Below are 18,539 nucleotides of genomic sequence, written 5' to 3' on the forward strand. Positions count from 1 at the left end.
GATCGAGTCATAATCCAAATCAAACACAAACTAGGCTCCACATAGCCTAACAAAATAAACCCCCACATTCTCATAAATCAATATTACTTTTAAGCATGAAAAGAAGAAAGAGTTAAGGTGCTTTAAAGGAGTAAGTTCCCAAGAAAAGGAAAAAGAACGAAAATGAGAAATAACCATGTTGAGATCCCATTCCAAGGGTTAATGACAGAACCAAGAAAAATGGAGAAAATGGTAATTGTAGGCTTTTCGACACCAGTATAAAAAGAAAGGACAAGCAATTAGAAGGAAAAAGCACTTTCACTCTAAAGAGAAATAGAAAGTTAAGCCTAAGATCCTTCGAGAGAAGCACGATAGAAATAGAAAATTCATTTTGTAGTAGAAACGCTTGAGAGCTCCACATTGATCTAGAATCCCAAATTTCACAAGTCTTGTTTTGTCCTAAGACCTACTTAATTCTATGAAGTTTGGGATTCAAGAGCTTTGTGGCTTTCCCCATGGGAACGTGTATCTAAAGTCCCTCCACACACACACACGCACACGCACAAACATTATTGTGCCTTGAGTTTGATTTAGACAGATTGGTTCAATAGAATGATTTTATTTGGTCGCTGTGAAACCAAGCCCATTCTCCATTACTCAATATCTCTTCTTCAACTCCCAATAGGCTCATTGCTCTATATTGGACTTGGGCCTAAGGAACTATAAAAAAGGGGCCCACAGTTTCCATTAATGAAGTTTGCACCGTCAGTCTTGTTGTCAATGGAATATTTACCAGACGAAATATGAGTTTTCACTTATTTTTGAATTCGAGTAGCATTACCTGTTATTCTTTAAAAATAAATAAATAAAGAGGATAAAATATTAGCAGACTACATGTAATTAGAATGAAAATCTGCCAATTGTTTTAGGGTGTCTATAATTCTAAATCGACTTATATATTTGAAAGATAAAAATTCTAATTCAACAAATTTAACACAAACATACATGCCAATGGATTCAATAATTTACCATTTTATTTTTATGAAATTACGGCGAATAATTCACATCATACTAGTTTAAAATTCAATCCTACGGCCTTGTCCCACCTGACCTGGTCTGACACAAATTATTTTACAAAATATTGATATGGCCAACCTCTTATTGGTTTTCATCTGAGCCCACTATTAATATCACTTTTTCATTTACTAATAATTATTTACCACATCAACAGTTTGTAAAAAATTTTGTAAAATTGTTTGTATCTCTAACATTATTTTTATTTCTTTCATTCGTATTAGCCTCCCCTGCTAAAACAATCAAGTATAACAATTATGGGGCGAATATTCACAACTTACATATTTTAGGACAAATGAATCGTGAAGTACGTATGATGCTCTATTTATACTTCAGTTCCAAGTGATCAGATCACTTCATAAAACACTGCCTAATAATCAATTTGAATACTTTCTACTTTCTTGCACTATAAAGCACCTTCTATAGTTTGCATCCAAAATGAACTGTTATCATCAAATTCTACTCCACATCCAGTGAATAGATTACAAACGAGAGATGCAGAGAGGGAGAGGAGGAGAAGGATATATATCTTGCATAATTGGTTGTATCCTACAAATTTATTTTCCAATTCTTGTCACAAATCAAATTTTCAACAACGCGACTTTAAAAAGAATGAGTGCCTCAAGACTGAAGCAGAATGCATGCGCAGAACACATACATTTGTGATCATAAAAGGTAAAATTTCAGTCTCCCATTCATTCTTTTATACAAATCACTGTCATTTGAGTGACAGAAAGTAATCCTTCAGTGGAATTTTTTTAGCCCTTCCAATAATATTGGAACGTTGTTCATTATCCTTTGAAAGCACTAGATTTGATGCCAACTTATATCGAAAACGTTCCGACTCGCCCTCCTACAAATAATTAGACATGTAATTAAGAAGTTTAAACAAATTATGTGAAAACTTGTAATTACTTCCAAGAAATATATTACCAGAAAGGGCAAATGGGAGTTGAAAATATTTGTACATATGTGTTTAATAACATACATGCCACAATCATACCTGAAATATGAAAAAGGTTAAAATTGTAAAATTTGAAACATGCCCACAACACTTATCCATATATACTAGTATAATTAACACTTGCCCATTATTTTGTCTAGGATTTGAGGCGGGTGACTTCAATGCAAATTTGGTTATACTATCAGTATATTTGTCTTTCTCCAAATAACTCAATAACTTATCAAAGCCTGTTACCTATTGCAAAGTTGAAATTCAACACAAATCTTTAGTACAAAACTTAACAAAATCAAATAACAAAATTATTATTGAGTAGAAAGATAAAGACACAATACCACAGTTTTCACGTCTTTTGTTCGAATGTCTTGCTTAGTTGTGCTTGGCAAAGAGTCCAATATATATATACATTTATTTGGTCTTAATTCAACAACACATAAGTACCAGTGACTATCATTGTCATTCATAGGGATAAAAATCTACAAGTACAAATGAACAATGTATTAGCATGTATTAGTGTAATATACATATGTGTGTTAAGTAAAATTACCTGTTTACAATTCACCAATTTTGACATATATTTGTCATTGTCCCTAAATGACTTTTTAAACCATGAAAGTGTGGGATTGCCATCTTCATACATCATTCTTTGCTACAAACATATATAAAAAGAAAAAAAAAATTAAGGTATTAATTAAACACTATAAGAACAACCCAAAACATATAAAAAAGAAAAAAAAATGTATTAATTAAACAATATAAGCACAACCTAAAATATAACGCAACTTACTGAAAAACGCGTTGGCAAATACCATACATGTATTTTTGAAAACCTTTTCTCTTTCGTCATTTTGCAAATGACCAAGTTAATAATCTAAAATACAACATAATTGTTATAATTAGTGTATAATTAAAAAAACACAAATATATAAAAATGTATTTAAATTTCATACACTAACCTCATCAGTTATCCATTGGTTAGGGAGCAAGGCATTGAAAGCCGCACGTTCACCAAACTCATATTTCATGTCAACAAGAACTTCCCTAAACATTATTCATTGATGTTATTAAGTTAGATCTTATCCAATAAATTCATTAATATTAACTTCTATAAATAAAAAATAAAAAAATAAAAAAAGACAGAAAAAAGAGACAAACCTCCCATCTAAATCCTCATTGAAAATGTAATTACATATGATCTTCTCAATTTCAGTATATGGTTCGAACACATTCATAATCTCCTCATCAACCAGTCCAAATTCCTAAAAAATTATAGTATATAAAAATTAACATATATAAATATGTTGTATTTGCATGCCTATATATTAATGTACACATCAATGGACTCATCTACAACGTATTTTTTATTTTTATTTTTTCCACTTTTACAAATTTGAAACTATAGCTTGTAATGTGACAATTGAGTTATGTTTTAGCAATCTAGTAAGTTTAGGCTTACCAGAAGGCGTAACACATGATGCACTAATTTGATCGTCATAAGGGAAAGTTAATTGTAGCAAATCCATATCCTATGCAATAAATAACCCAAAAAAAAAAAAAATCGTGTAGCTAAAAACATTCTAAACACATTTCAAATAAATAAATAACAAATAGTATATATCACTTACCATGTTGTGAGAGGAGTGTTTTGTTGCCAGGTATTTGATTGGATTGGGTTAGCCCAACAATGTGAACATTGTGGTCTCTCTCCAATGTGTCTTGGATTGGAGATGGTGACACTGTCTTGGATTCCTTTTTAATGTGTACTATATCATTTTGGTTCATTTTGTCTTGTATTGAAGATGTAGACTTTATCTTAGATTCTTTTTTAATAAGTATTGTATTATCTTGATCCATTGTGACTTGGATTATAGATTGAGATACTATCTTCACTTCTTTTTTAACATCTACAATATCATTTTGATCTAGGTCATTGGTATGTAAAGTACGTTCCCTTACTACATTGCTAAACTTGAAAACAATATCATTCTTAAAGATTGCAATGTCTTTAATGGCTTAATGCAAGATTAACTAAAAAGACTGCTTCTACTCAACTATAAGGGGATCCAAATCTCAGTTCTCCTTATAAATGATAGTAAGTAATTCTGGTCAACTATGAGGTTCGTGACAGTTATTTGTTCAATTCTAATATGCTTGCATTCAAATAGTTAATAGCAAAAGAATTTGCTGCTATGGGACTAAACACCTCAATATAAAAAATATAGGTAAAAATTATAAAACTTATGAGTGTTGAATATGTTTAATCTAAACCTTAAACTTTCAAAATGTTTCATTTAAACATCAATTTTTTTTTAAAAAAAAGGTTTTATTTAAAAAATCTATCACAAATTATGTTAACCCATCATTAAGAATTATGTGACCATCTGCTTTAATTTAACTGAATTTTATTTCAAATTTGAAGGTTTAAAGGAAATATTTTGAAAGTATAACATTTAAATGACACATGTCCAAAACTTTAGAAAGGTCTAAATAAAAGTATATGAAAGATAAAACTATTAGGGGTAATAAAAACTATTTGAATCTATATGGTTTAAATGAAATTATTTGATGTTTAATTCTTTAATAAAATTTCGCTTACCTTTTTCTCAAAAAAAAAAAAAAAAAAAAAAAAGAAATTATTTGAAATCATTAGGTTTAAATGAAAAGAGTAAACATTCAGTCAGGCGCTGTAGAGTAAAACTAGTGTTTTACGCCGGTTAATAGGAGACTGCCACGTCATCTCTTTTAGTATTTTTTTTTTCTCTCTCATTCTATTCACTCCCTCTTTCTAAACATCTCTCTGTCCCTCACTCTCTCTAACTCAAGTCTCTAACTCTCTCTCTCTGTTTCTCAGTCTCTAACTCACTTACTTAAATCCCTCTCTAAGGAGTCCAAACAAAGACCAAATTGAGAAAGAAGCCCAACAACCCTCAAACCGAAGCTTGCCCGAACCTCCACCACACCACACACCGAGTTCGCCGGAGTTGTGCGTGGAGCTTGGAAACATACTGGAACAGAGACCGAATTAAGAAAGACCCACAGCCCTCAGACAAAAGCTTCCTCCCTCTTCCATCTTTGCTTGCCCAAACCTCCACCTCAGACTCTCACCTCTCTCACAAACCCAAGACAACCCATACAGCCACCATCATCCAACCACCCAACCACCATCATCAAGCCACACAACAACCCAGCCACTATCCCATTCAACCAAGCTACCATCAATGAAATTCACATACCCATGCAAAAATCCAAAGATCCAATCACCATCATCAAGCCACACAACAAAAATCCAAAGATCCAAAACAAAAACAAACCAAACTCATTCTCTCTGTAACCCCAAAAAACCCAAAACCATGACTCCCACTCTCTCCCCCTCCTTCTCCTCATTTCCCTTCTTCTCATCTCAACCTCAACCAGCTCCTTCGACTCGGACCGAGTCTCAGAGCTCCAATCCCGATCCAAAATTGGCATAATCCACCTCGACGACCACTCCGTCTCTTGCTACCTCACCTCCACAAAAACCCCAAGACACTACTACCTCCTCATCTTCTTCGACGCCACCGAGCTCCACGACAAGTCGAACTGAGAAGCTTGAGTTAGAGATTGAGAAACAGAGAAAGAGTTCAGAGAGAGTGAGGGACAGAGAGATGTTCAGAAAGAGCAAGGGAGTGAATAGAATGAGAGAGAAAAAAATATTAAAGGAGAGATGATGTGGCAGCCTCCTATTGGCTGGCATAAAACACTGGTTTTACACCACTGACCGAATGTTTACTCAAATGAAAATTACCTAAAGCTTGTGTAATTTTTTTTTTTTTTTTTGAGAATCAGCTTGTCTAATAAATGAGTGTTCTGAATGGTATATGAGTGTGTCCAATATATTAGAGAGATCTTTTTTATGAATTGATTACAATAGGAACAATACATTTTTCTTTTCATTTTTCTTTCCTAATACATACAATAGGAATTTTCTTTACATTTTTCTTTCCTAATAATTTTTTTTTTTTTTTTTGTTTCCATAATAAATTAAAAGGAATATTGTTGACGTGAAAAGTATTAAGGAGAAAAAAATGCTCATAAAGGATATAAGGTTTTAATTAATATCACAATCCTATCATTTTTTTTATTAGGAAAGTTTAACGTAATTTTCATTTTTTTTTTTTTTTTTTTTTTGAGGAAACCATGTAAAAAACTTTTATTCAAATAAGCCTAATAAATCGGCTTGAAGTACATCATGAAATTGTGGGGGAATATCTTCCATCCAAACTAACAAATCTGGAATGCCAACGGCATGTCTAGCTAGATTATGAGCTAAAACGATACAATCCCTCTTAGCATGAGAGTAATGTAATTCTTCAAAATGTTGAGATAACTGTATGGCCTCCTCAATGAGCAAACCCATTGGTATTAGCAGCCTTTCTTCCTCCATTAACCCTTTAATAACAGTCAAGGAGTCACCCTCTAGTACAACCCGTTTCACCCCCACTTCCAAAGCAAACAAAAGAGCCCAGGCCACAGCTTTTGCCTCAATATCCTCACTGCATAACTCCTGGTGTACCGGTTTTGAGCATGATGCAATCACTGATCCTTGGTGATCTGTTATAACAACTCCAATGCCAGACTTTTTATCATGTGGGAAGACGGCACCATCGAAATTAATTTTGAATAGCTCCAATGGTGGTGGCTTCCAATGAATTCTGGTACGACGAATCTGCTGCACTGGAGTAGCAGTAGGCACTTGTCGAGCATGGTATTCAGCTAACCAAGACTTCTAGATGTTAGGAATTTGGTGAAGTGAGTCCGCTGGTTGGTTGAGGCGAACCCGATTCCGCTGGTTCCAGATTATCCAAGCTGTAACTGCGAAGAGCTCTATTTGATGGTTGTTTTTTATTAACCACGATAACAGCTCTTTGAAAGTCACGAACTGAACTGAAAACCGGAAGCTCCATAGCTCCATATTCGACCACACTGAATCTAACTCTGGGCAAGACCACAGGGCGTGCATTGAATCTTCAGAATGGGCGTGGCATCTAACACATAAAGAATCCATTGAGATGGTTCGACAGAACAGTGCACTCTTCGTCGGCATAGCTTCACGGCATGCACGCCATAACAGCGTTTTCACCTTGGGAGGAACTCGCATTGACCAAACTCCATTCCACAGCTGCTTCTCGTCATTTGTGGATACTTGTGGTTTAGCAGACAACTCTTCTTTCATTTTTAAAAATCTATATCCGGTCTTGCAACTATATTGGCCATTGCTCGAGTGAGGCCAAAACAGAACATCCTCTGAAGCTTCACTGCTTAAAGGAATAGTCTTGATCAGCTTTGCTTCCTCCGTATTAAACAGTCTGTATAACATCTCATCATTCCACAGCCTCCTACTTGGGTCGATAAGGATATCCACTTTAGAATTCTCAAATTCTGTCAAGGGAAAGGATAATACATGTGGAGGGTGCTTTCTTGACAGCCAATGATCTTGCCAAATTCTGATTTTTTCTCCATCACCAACTCCCACCTAGCCCCCCTTTGAATAACATCCCTCCCTATAAGTATACTCCTCCAAGCATATGATCCCATCCTTGAATCCTTGGCCTCCATAATGGTTGAATTTGGAAAAAACTGAGCCTTGAACACTTTGTAGAATAGGGAGTTATGATTATGCAAAAGCCGCCAAGCTTGCTTTGCTAGTAAGGAGTCATTGAATTTTGCTAAATCTCTAAAGCCCATGCCACCCACTCCTTTGGCCTTAGTCAAGTAATCCCACTTAACCCAATGGATCTTCCTACGATCTCCTCGTTGTCCCCACCAAAATTTTTTAATCATGGTCTCAATCTCATTGCATAGACCTATTGGAATTTTGAAGCACCCCATGGTGTATGTAGGGATGGCTTGGATGACTGATTTTATCAATACCTCCCTACCGGCATGTGAAAGTAACTTCCCTTCCCATCCTTGAAGTTTTCTCCACACCCACTCCTTAATGTAATTGAAGCTTGCTTTTTTCCTTTTCCCCACAAAAGATAGGAGACCCAAGTATTTCTCATATTGCATAATTTCTGGTACACCCCACGCCTCTTTAATTTGCTCCTTTAAAGCTCCATCAGTTGCTTTGCTGAAGAACAGTGCTGTCTTGCTTCCATTTATTTTTTAACCGGAAGTAACTTCATAGGCATTCAACATCTCCAATACTTTGCCACATTCCTCCATTGTTGCCCTGCAAAAAAGGAGACTATCATTTGCATAAAGCAAATGTGTTAGTTTTGGGCCTCTTCTACAAAGGGAGAAACCATGAATATCCCCATTCCCTTCTGCTTTTTTGAGCAACCCATTCAACCCTTTAGTGCAAAGCAAAAAAAGAAAAGGGGAAATGGGGTCGCCTTACCTAATACCCCTTGTAGGGTGAATCATTCCACAAGGTTCTCCATTCACCAACATTGAGTAAGTAATAGTTTTTACACAACATAATCAGATTTATCCATCCTTTATTGAACCCCATCCTCCTCATTATGCCTTCCAAAAAAGGTTATTCCACCCTATCATATATCTTACTCATATCAAGTTTAACTGTCATATAACCATGCAAGCCAGATTTATATCGTTGCAAACAATGTAAAGTCTCAAATGCCACCATTATATTATCAGAGATAAGTCTATCTTTGGTAAAGGCAGATTGGTGTTCTGTGATGATTGAAGGTAAAACTTTTTTTAAACGGTTAGCTAAAACTTTAAAAAAAATTTTATACAACACGTTACACAAGCTAATAGGGTGAAATTGGTGGGCATATTCAGGGGAGTGTGTTTTGGGGATCAATGTGATAAAAGTATGATTAATAGATTGGGGCAAAGTACCTGAGTTTAGCCACATGAGGATGGAGGTGGTAGCATCATGACTAACTGTTCCCCAAAAGTGTTGGTAGAATAAAGGTGGCATTCCGTCTAGACCAGGAGCTTTAAGGGGAGCCATTTGTTGCAAAGCCACTTCTACTTCATGTGCTTCAAATTTTTGGCTTAAAAGGACATTCATCTCATCAGTAATCACCCTAAGCACACACCCCCACACTTGTGAAGACTCCAAATGACCCATAGAATTGAATAGTGAGTGGTAGTAGCTTACAAGAATTTCTGTAAAGTCTTCCGGGTTGGTTTCCCATGAACCCTCTTCATCTCTCATGCCTTCAATCAAATTTTTCCGGTATCTTTTCGTGGCACAACTATGAAAGTACCTCAAATTTTTATCCCCTTGTCTTGCCCATAAAATTCTTGATTTTTGTGCCCACATTGTAGCCTCCTTATCACGCCACTCTTCAATTTCTTTTTTTAATTCTCTAACCCTAGTATTGTCACCCCTTAGAATGGCCTCCTCCTCGGCCTTAGGTAGAAGTTTTTTCAATTTTTCCAACTCCCTTCTTACATTCCCATACACATTTTTATCCAACCAACTCAAATCCCTACCACATTTTTCAACTCTACCTACAATCCCTTCCAAAGATTCGTTTTCACACCTATTCCACACGGCTTCGACAATATTAGAACAACCCGGATTTGACAACCACGTAATTTTCATTTAGTTTAAAGTTTATGCCTTACAATTTTGCATATTTCATTTGTACCTTAAATGGGGTATATTTCATTGAATAATGCTAAAGATATAAACTATTTTATAGAAAATTTTACAAACTGTTAATGTAATGAGTGATTATTGATAAATGAAAAAGTGATATTAATAATGGACCTAGATGAAAATCAATAAGAGGTTGGCTACATCAACATTTTGTAAAAATATTGTAAGATAGTTTATACCTGTAGCATTACTCTATTTCACTATACCTTAGTTGGAAGTGGAATTGGCTCAGGACACAAAGTTGCACTACAATTTGCAAGCATGAGTTCCTTGTCAACATTAGAGAGATCGTGTTTCTGCAAGTGGAAGCAGTGCCAACACAAACATCATTTCTTAAATGAAATATAGAGAAATATAGAGAGTGAATCAAATGATAGATTGAGATTGTGCCTCTTGAGGTTCCAAAGTCCCCGACCAAACATGTAAAGTATCACCAGTTTGAAGTGGCTCGGGACCGGAAGTTGAACCAGGATTTTCAAGCATGGGTATTGGATTGGCAATAGAGCGGTCATTGTCCTTGTTAGATGTGCTGAAGTTAAATAGAATGAAATGGGAGTTAAGGAATGCATAGAAGGCATATATAAAAGGAATTTAAATTCTTAATGAATGAAAATCGTACTTACATCCTTATAAGATTGTCCAACCAGTCCTTCCCACAAAACAATGCCTCTATAATGTCAGGATCCAAATCATTGAAGATTGGATCGAGTGTCATTGTTTCAATACAGAAAGCAGAATTTGATGTAGAGGTTGACATTGGAATTGCCAAGATATCACGAGCCATCGTCCAAAGAGTTGGAGAATCTTGACTCTTGGTATGCCACCAACCCAGTATGTCAAATTCTTCATCAGGTTGAAGAGGCCCTTGTAAATATTTTTCGAGTTCTGTTCTCTGTCTTTTCGATTTTTTCCAATAATCTAGTATATTGCAAGGATCATCACCATCTGAGGAAGAGCTATTATCATTATTAATGAAGGAAGAAGATGACCTCTGACTCGTAAGGTTTTCGGCATATAAATCAAACATATAGCCAAGCGTTATCCGATGCTCGGAAGTGTCCTCAAAGTCCTCCACAAAGTCCAATTTTGTTCGTGGGTCAAAAACTGCTACAATTGCGCAAACATAACATATGTCTTCAAAGTAGCAATCCAATTTCTGTATCATCTTATATGTAATGTCACTTCCTTGCCATTGATTCAAACTACCATAAATATCAAAAATCTTACAAAAATACACATTTGTACTAAGACATTTGCTTCCAAAAAAACTGCATATGGCATCATAGAAAACAGTCAAACATTTGTGCGCGACTTTTGCCTTATCCCATTCCTCCACAGATAAATTCATAGGGAAGACACAATCACTACTCTGTTGGTCAACAAATGCGTCCCCCTGCCTTCTTAACTCCAATGCAATTCGAAGCATGAAAAAGGTGGAATCCCACCTTACAGGAACACCTTCTGAAGTAATGTCCTTGCCTCCTAAATTTAATTTCTTTACAACCTCTTCAAACTTTTGTTTTCCAATTGTTGTTACACTCATGTATTTGATATCCTTCCTTATCTTATGAAGAATATAATCTATCTCATCCAATCCAACCTTAACAAGGAGATTTATTACATGTGTAATGCAAGGGATGTGAAATATTTGCTTTCTGAAAGGATTGCAATTACCTTGATCACCAAGCCATCTATCTAAGATTTTTACCATTTGATTATTTGCATAAGAACTTTCAACGGTTATAGAAGCCAATTTCTTGTCAATGTTCCACTCCAGAAGCACACCTTTTACTATCTCAAAAAGGGTTTCTCCTGTATAATTGTACTCCACATTTTTTATGGCAATATTCTTCTTCTTCAGTTTTGGACCATCTTCAATAAATTGCAAAGTAAAAGAACAATACTTGCTTTTTTTTCCACAATCTGTCCAAAAATTAAGTATTAAACTGAAGCTCAAGACCTTATCAAACTGTTTGCGGAGTTTTTCCTTTTCTTCTCTGTAGAAACGAAGAATCTTATCCTTTAAAGTGTCTTGTGAAGGAAGTTTGAACGTTGGTTGCAAATTCTTCATAAAAATTATAAATTCCTCATGCTCAACCATATTCAACGGATATCCATTCTTAATAATCATTCTTACCAAATCCAAGCCACTCCTTTCTTCATCAAACACAAAATTCCCATTGGTGACAGTTGGATTTTCTGAACCACCAGTTTCTTTTTGTGATCTTTTACATTTTGAGGAATTCAAGTGATTTTTCAAGTGTGTGGTCCCGTCTTTGCTTAACCCTGAAAAGCACTTCCCACAATGTTTACATTTGGCCTGAACCTTCCCATTTTGATCTGTTTCCTTTATGAAGTGGTTCCAAACATCCGATGTTGACTTTCTCTTTTTAGAAGAATTCGGGGGTGCTGAAGTTACCTTATATGATGCTGAGATCTCTGGACGTTTCATTTTGTTTACTTCCTATCAAGACATACAAAAGTAATAGAACAAATGGTCAAACATATTTAAACTAATTTAAGCTTAGAAGATGGACATTTAAAATGTCCAAAATGTACTAATAAAGATTTGCATGTCACAATAATGAAGGACAAGCTAAAGAGCGAGAGGCAGATAGGTAAATAAAGCATAGTGAAATTTTCATAATTGTAAAACATAAAAATAATTTAAGTAATAATATTGTTGGAACTAAATTGTTATGCCTCGTTGAACTCTCTAAAGAGTAAGTTTCTCTGTGATAGACTGATAGTTTAGTAACCATTTTTTTTAAAAAAAATAATTGTACAGTTACAATAATGGGAGGAAAATTTGAACCCTAGATGTCTTCGTTAGAAACACTAAGTACTAATTGAGTTATAAAGGTCTCTTAACATGGTTTAGTAACATTGGTTCTTATAAATATGCAAAATAGCATCTGTAAATGAAGTTTAAAGCAACCAAATAAATATTAATTGAAAGAGTTACGCATTTAGCTTTGAAAGATATTAGTTTTTTTTTTTTTTTTTTTGAGAAAAAAAGATATTAGTTATTGATTACAATAAATTGGAACTAAATAACTTCGTAATCAGTCAAACCACTACCAAAAAAAAATTAATTTAGGAGTAAGTAAAAATATTTGGTAGTAGATAATGAGCCATTTTAATAACCTTCTTTTGTGTGTATTTTAAGCTTTAGGAAGGACACATTTGACATGTCCCAACTGGTCCTGGAAAAAAAGCAATACTAAATTTATATTGTCCGCTATTTCATATATGATTACAGGTCCAGCCATGATTTTATGAATTGATCACAACACAGGGGAACCAAAATGGCGTAGAAGTTTGCGGTCCAAGTAATAGATCAGTGTTAGTGATAATAATAAGTAACTACATGCTCGCTAAATCAATGATTCAATTATTGGAATTAAGAATGCTTTTACATAACAGAAAATATTTAATCGATAATGATACTAAATGGTAAAGTCACTTTTTTTTTTTTACAAGATAGAAATTCTACTCTAACTTAATTTAGATGTATATGTGTGTAAAATTTTTTCTTAAAGACTTAAACCGGCCCTCCCCCCACCCCCCTCCAAACTTTTTCTTAAAGACTTAAACCAGCCCTCCCCCCAACAAGAATTTTGTATTTGTAAAGTAACTATCATACCAAGAGTGTGCAGTAGTGTAAAGTCATCTTGCTAATGGTGAAAAAATAAATAATAATAAAAAATGCTACCATAACAATTTTTTAGGTGGAACTAGACACTGAAAACATCCAAATCCCAAAATTTTAAAATTTTAATTTTGGATCCCTAAAAAAGATAATCACAGCATTATGCCAAAGGAATAGTTAAAATGCACAAGTTATTTGCTTCTTTCTTAGCGAAGATTTTCTTATCTGGGATTTGTTTATATTTTATTAGTAAAAATGGATTTTATTTTTTTGGTTGCTTTGTTTAGAAGGGTTGCTAATCACAAATATGGATTTGATTATTTTAATTTTTGAGTTTTTTGGGTTAACTTTAAATTTTAAGGCTCATTTTTTTTTTTTTTTTTTTGGACGGGATCATGTATGATTTTTTTTTAACAAAAAGTTTCAAATTTAAATAGATTAGTATATACTAGTTAATTTTTTTAGTGGGGCCATCCCTAGATAAAAAGAACCCAAAACAGAATAGTGCAAAACTCTCGTTCTCCCAAACACCCAAAAATATCAATAAGAAAAGGATTACAATTTTTGTTATAAAAGGCTTACCAACTAACATAAATTGCATGATGTAATATATATATATATATATATATCATTGGTGTTACGCTAATAATATATTAAATAAATTACTTAAGACATGATATAATAAAATTTGTAATATCCTAAAAGAAAAGCAAAACAAAAAATGTCAAAAATCAAAACAAACAAAAAGCTAATCTTTTAGTTTCATTTTGCAAACAATCAACCTGCAGTCGAAAAGAAAGAAATGCAATTGAAACAATCATCAAATACCTTTAAACTCAGTGCGAAAGAGAGCCTTAAATTTGGAGGTAGTGATTTCTACTCGGACACTTCAGTCAGGGATGTGCTTGATTGACTTTTACGTGCTCCTGAAAATACCAATTATGTGTACTTAATACCACTTGTTTTCTAAAATAGTAAAATGTGAGCAAATAAATAAATTGTATAATCTTTAAACAATAAATATTTCATGGCCACTTTTTTTAAAGATAAGCTATCTTTTTTTTTTTTTTTTTCTAAGAAACAAGATAGGCTACCTTTAAAATTACTAGTCACATGTTCTTTTTTAAATAAGTAAGCTACCTTTAAAAATACAAACCAATTCATGTACTTTTTTTTTCTTTTTTTATGTATAATAGTTACAATGTGGGGGGAAGATTCAAATTTTGGATGTTATAGACACACCTGGAAATGCCAATGAGTTGAAGTACAACGTTCTGGACAATTGGCACCAATCACATGTACTTAAAAACACTCCTTCAACTAATAATAGAATTCGGGCAAATAAATCAATTTATAAATTATTTGAAATAGAGTATTTAGCTGTAGCTCTTTAAAAACATATTTATTTTTTATTGACACTTGTCTCATACAAGTTTTTTATTTTTTTGAGAAACAGACAAACACACACACAAAGGAGAGAGAAAATAGTTTTAACACAAAAATATACCACAAACTCCACTCAAAAACTATAATAACTTTTAAGGAAGGTTGAGACATGTTATATTACACACAATACACTTTTTTAATCAATATGTGATAATTACCAATTATTTTTTTGAGAAACAAACACACACATATTTGCTAACCTAATTCAAAAAAATTAAAATTGTTACACACTTTAGACCTACTTCCAACTCCAAAACTTACACATCACATTCAAATTTTATTTTATTTTATTTATTTTTGACTTATGCTCTAGAAAACTTTTATGTTTGGGTTCCAAGAGGCGGTACAACTTAGGAACACTAATTCAAAAAAAAAATTAAAATTAAAATAAAATTGTTACACACTTAGACCTAAGTTCTCAACAAAAAAGAAAAAGGAAAAAAGGCATGAGCTCTAATAGATTGGGTGTTTGATAATATTGTTCTAGTAACGTTGTTTATATTTTTTTAAAATACATGTGGGTGAAAAAATATGTAGAAATTCATGTAATGTTGTTTAAACACTGAAACCGTTGTTCAAAATACCCAACCAAACACCCCCAACTCCAAAACTTACTACATCACATTAAAAAAAAAAAAAAAAATTATAATTATAAGCTTATAGTCTAAAAAAATTGGGAAAAATTACACTTTACCCCCTCTAAATTATATTTTTATACTAACTCCCAAGTGAATATACACTTACTTTGTAACCCACCGTGTAGTTAGCTCATGTGCAACTGTGCAAGTCACTTGACAATTTAGTGACATGTGCAAGTCACATGACAATTTGCAAGACCAAATTGCCCCGTATTCACTATCTCATAAACTGATTTGGTCCACTGTTGTACATCTTTCCCATGAAACTTCTCATCAACCAAAAAAAGGTAAGAATATTTACAACTGAAAAAATGAACGAACACCACAAGGGCAAACTCGTTTTAATTTAATACTACTTTCTTCACTGTACAATAACCATAGCTCCTTCCAAGTTTCAACAACTCCAAATGCAAAGATTAATAACAAACAAAAAGCATCTATAACAGCTTGGAGGTTATTAATAGGGGTATAAGGTGGCGGGTTGGAAATGGGAAGATGATTCATATATGGGAGGACAAGTGGCTACCTACTCCTACAACCTACAAGGTTTGCTCCCCCCCACAAGATATTGGTGATTTCCCAATGGTGTCTTCGCTAATTGATGAAGAAACGAGGCACTGGAAAGTGGACATGGTCAGGAGGTTCTTCCTTCCTTTTGAGGCTAACACCATCTTAAACATCTCTCTCAGCTATAATTTGCCAGAAGATAGTATAATCTGGATGGGGAACAAACGAGGCGTATTTTCTGTCAAAAGTGCATATTATGTTGCTCTTTCAGTGGTGGAGAAGGCTGAGGAGGGTGAGAGCTCAAGTGGAGATAGTAGGACTCGCCTATGGAAGAAAATGTGGCAACTCCAGCTTCCGGCCAAGATCAGAATTTTTGCTTGGAAGGCTTGCTTGGATGGGCTGCCTACGAGGCTTAATCTAGCAAAGCGAGGTGTAAAGGTGGGGGCCAAATGTCCACTATGTGAGAAAGCAATGGAAAGTACCAGCCATGCATTAATTTATTGTGCTAAGATATGGGAAGTTTGGTGGAATTGGCAAGATTGTCCAATTAATTTGTTGGCTGGGAATATGTGCCTTGTGGATTTAGCCTTAAAAATTTTGGATGCATTTTGGATGCTGGATCTCCTCTGGATCTTGAAACTTTCTTTGTCACTGCGTGGGCCATTTGGTTTAATAGGAATCAAGCGGTTCATGAGGCTAAATGCAGTCCCCACTCTCATATATGGAATCTTGCAGTGTGCACTCAAGAGGACTATAAGAATGCCATACTGTATAGTCATCTTAAGCAGCAGGCCCCAAATGTTGGTTGGGCGGCACCTCCTCCGGGTTTTTATAAGATAAATGTAGATGGTGCCACTGCGGGTTTTGAGGGTCGATCCACTGTGGGTGTGGTTGTTAGAGACAGTAGGGGGATGCTTGTAGCTGCGGCCTGCAAAGTTTTGAATGGAAATTATAGTGCTGCTGTTACAGAAGCCTTTGCAGTGTTTGAAGGAGTTAGGTTGGCCATGGAGTTAGAGCTTCAGCAAGTCATTGTGGAATCTGATTCGGCTGGGGTGGTTGAGGCTTTTAATGAGAGCAACTGCAATGATGAGTTTGGGATGGTTATTCAAGGATCTCTGGAGCTGGTTCGGTCCTTTAGGATCTGGAAGGTGAGATATCTGAAAAGGGAAGACTGAGCGGCACATGAGCTTGCTCAGTTTGCTAAGGCAGCAGGTTCTTCGCAGCAGTGGACAGGAGTGGAGCCGCCTATGATCCGGCAAGTGTTGCTGTTAGATAGGGCCAAAAGTTGAGTTTGTATTGTTCTGTTTATTTTTGTCCCTGTTGCTGTGTTTTCTGTTGTACTCCAATTTCAGATTAATGAAATGCAAGCACAGTTTCAAAAAAAAAAATAACAAACAAAAAGCCTAACTCCCATTTAATTTGTCACATCTTACAAACATCCTCTTTCTCTAATTTTAGCTCTCCTTTTTGAATTTTTTGTCTACTGTGTCCCCAAAAAAAAAAAAAACTTGATTAATTTCCCAAAGAACAAAGAAAATATCAAAGAATTCAAGACTGGGTTTTCTTGAGCATATTTTAAAAGGAATTTCGTTTCCTTTCCTTCTTAATTCTTACAAACACATATGCCTCTCCACACCATAAATTACTATTTTCTTCTTTAAACAGTCTGGTTAAAATTCTTTTTTCATTGAAAACCTTTCTGGGTATTTTGCCATAGAGGCAAACAGAGCTTTAACAAGCACTTACATCACCCAAGCCCACAAATTAATTAAAACTCATATCAAATATCAATTTTAAATTTAAAAATCTAAGCCAATTAATGGTAAAAATTCAAGCTTTGAAATTTTAGTAATGATAAAAGCAAAACACAAAAATAAAACCTAGAAGACATACAGGAGAAAGAAGAGAACAAAAGAAGAAAGACATGAGTACAGAGTAATTCATATTCATTAACCTGAAATATAATAAAATAAAACAAATATATCGTATATTTGGCCAACAACAGCCACGGAAGGGTCGTACTTTGACTTGAATTGGGAAGATAGAAACCTCTGTAGTTGATGAAAGCCAGAGACGGTAGGAGGAAGAAGACGCTAGACACTGAGAGGGAAGTGAGAGACACTGAATATCACGCGAGGGAGTTTTGAGAAACTGTTTTCTATATTTTTTTTTTTTTCTGCGTTAAAATGCTTATGAAGATACAGATAAAAAGAAAACTTTTGATGAAAAAAAAAAAAAAAACCAAAGAAACTTACATTTGTTTGGTTACGGAACACAAGAACTTGTTTGAGCTCCCTTGAGGCACACCCACTCCACCACCAGCACCACCGCTCTTCAAAAAGAAAACATAAAATTAAAATTGTAACATTTTTACGCCTAAGATCTGAAATTAAAAGTCGAAAACTTACCATAAGAAACAATATTTAGAGAAACTTTTTTCTATTGTGTTCTGCATTTTCATGAGTATAGAGAGTAGAAAGCAACACCACGGCCTTCGGTAGACAGGCGATACGGGGCTCCCACGTTGTCTCCGCCACCAGTCACCGCTCAATCTGCCACCAACACCACCGCTCTTCAGAAGACAGGCCTCGTGTTTTAATTTGCTCTGCTTCTGTCTTCTCAAAGATATATTTATTTTGCAGACATAAACAAAGAATAAACTTG

At 34.6% G+C, this 18,539-nt stretch overlaps 1 protein-coding gene across 1 annotated transcript; it reads right to left on the minus strand.

The window, feature by feature from the left end:
- Positions 1 to 1,493: 1,493 nt before the first annotated feature.
- On the minus strand, positions 1,494 to 18,299 carry LOC115963475 (zinc finger BED domain-containing protein RICESLEEPER 1-like). Its single transcript, XM_031082478.1, has 13 exons — positions 18,284 to 18,299; positions 18,131 to 18,207; positions 10,256 to 12,096; positions 10,023 to 10,161; positions 9,839 to 9,928; positions 3,170 to 3,273; positions 2,971 to 3,055; positions 2,802 to 2,885; positions 2,562 to 2,663; positions 2,350 to 2,490; positions 2,142 to 2,251; positions 1,987 to 2,056; positions 1,494 to 1,906 (listed from the first exon to the last, which is right to left on the minus strand). The coding sequence occupies exons 3-13, from the start codon at positions 12,082 to 12,084 to the stop codon at positions 1,772 to 1,774; spliced, it is 2,889 nt and encodes a 962-aa protein (XP_030938338.1). The 5' UTR covers positions 12,085 to 12,096; positions 18,131 to 18,207; positions 18,284 to 18,299; the 3' UTR covers positions 1,494 to 1,771.
- Positions 18,300 to 18,539: the final 240 nt, after the last annotated feature.

This window comes from Quercus lobata, chromosome 10, assembly GCF_001633185.2.
Source record: "Quercus lobata isolate SW786 chromosome 10, ValleyOak3.0 Primary Assembly, whole genome shotgun sequence".
Classification (NCBI taxonomy): Eukaryota; Viridiplantae; Streptophyta; class Magnoliopsida; order Fagales; family Fagaceae; genus Quercus; species Quercus lobata.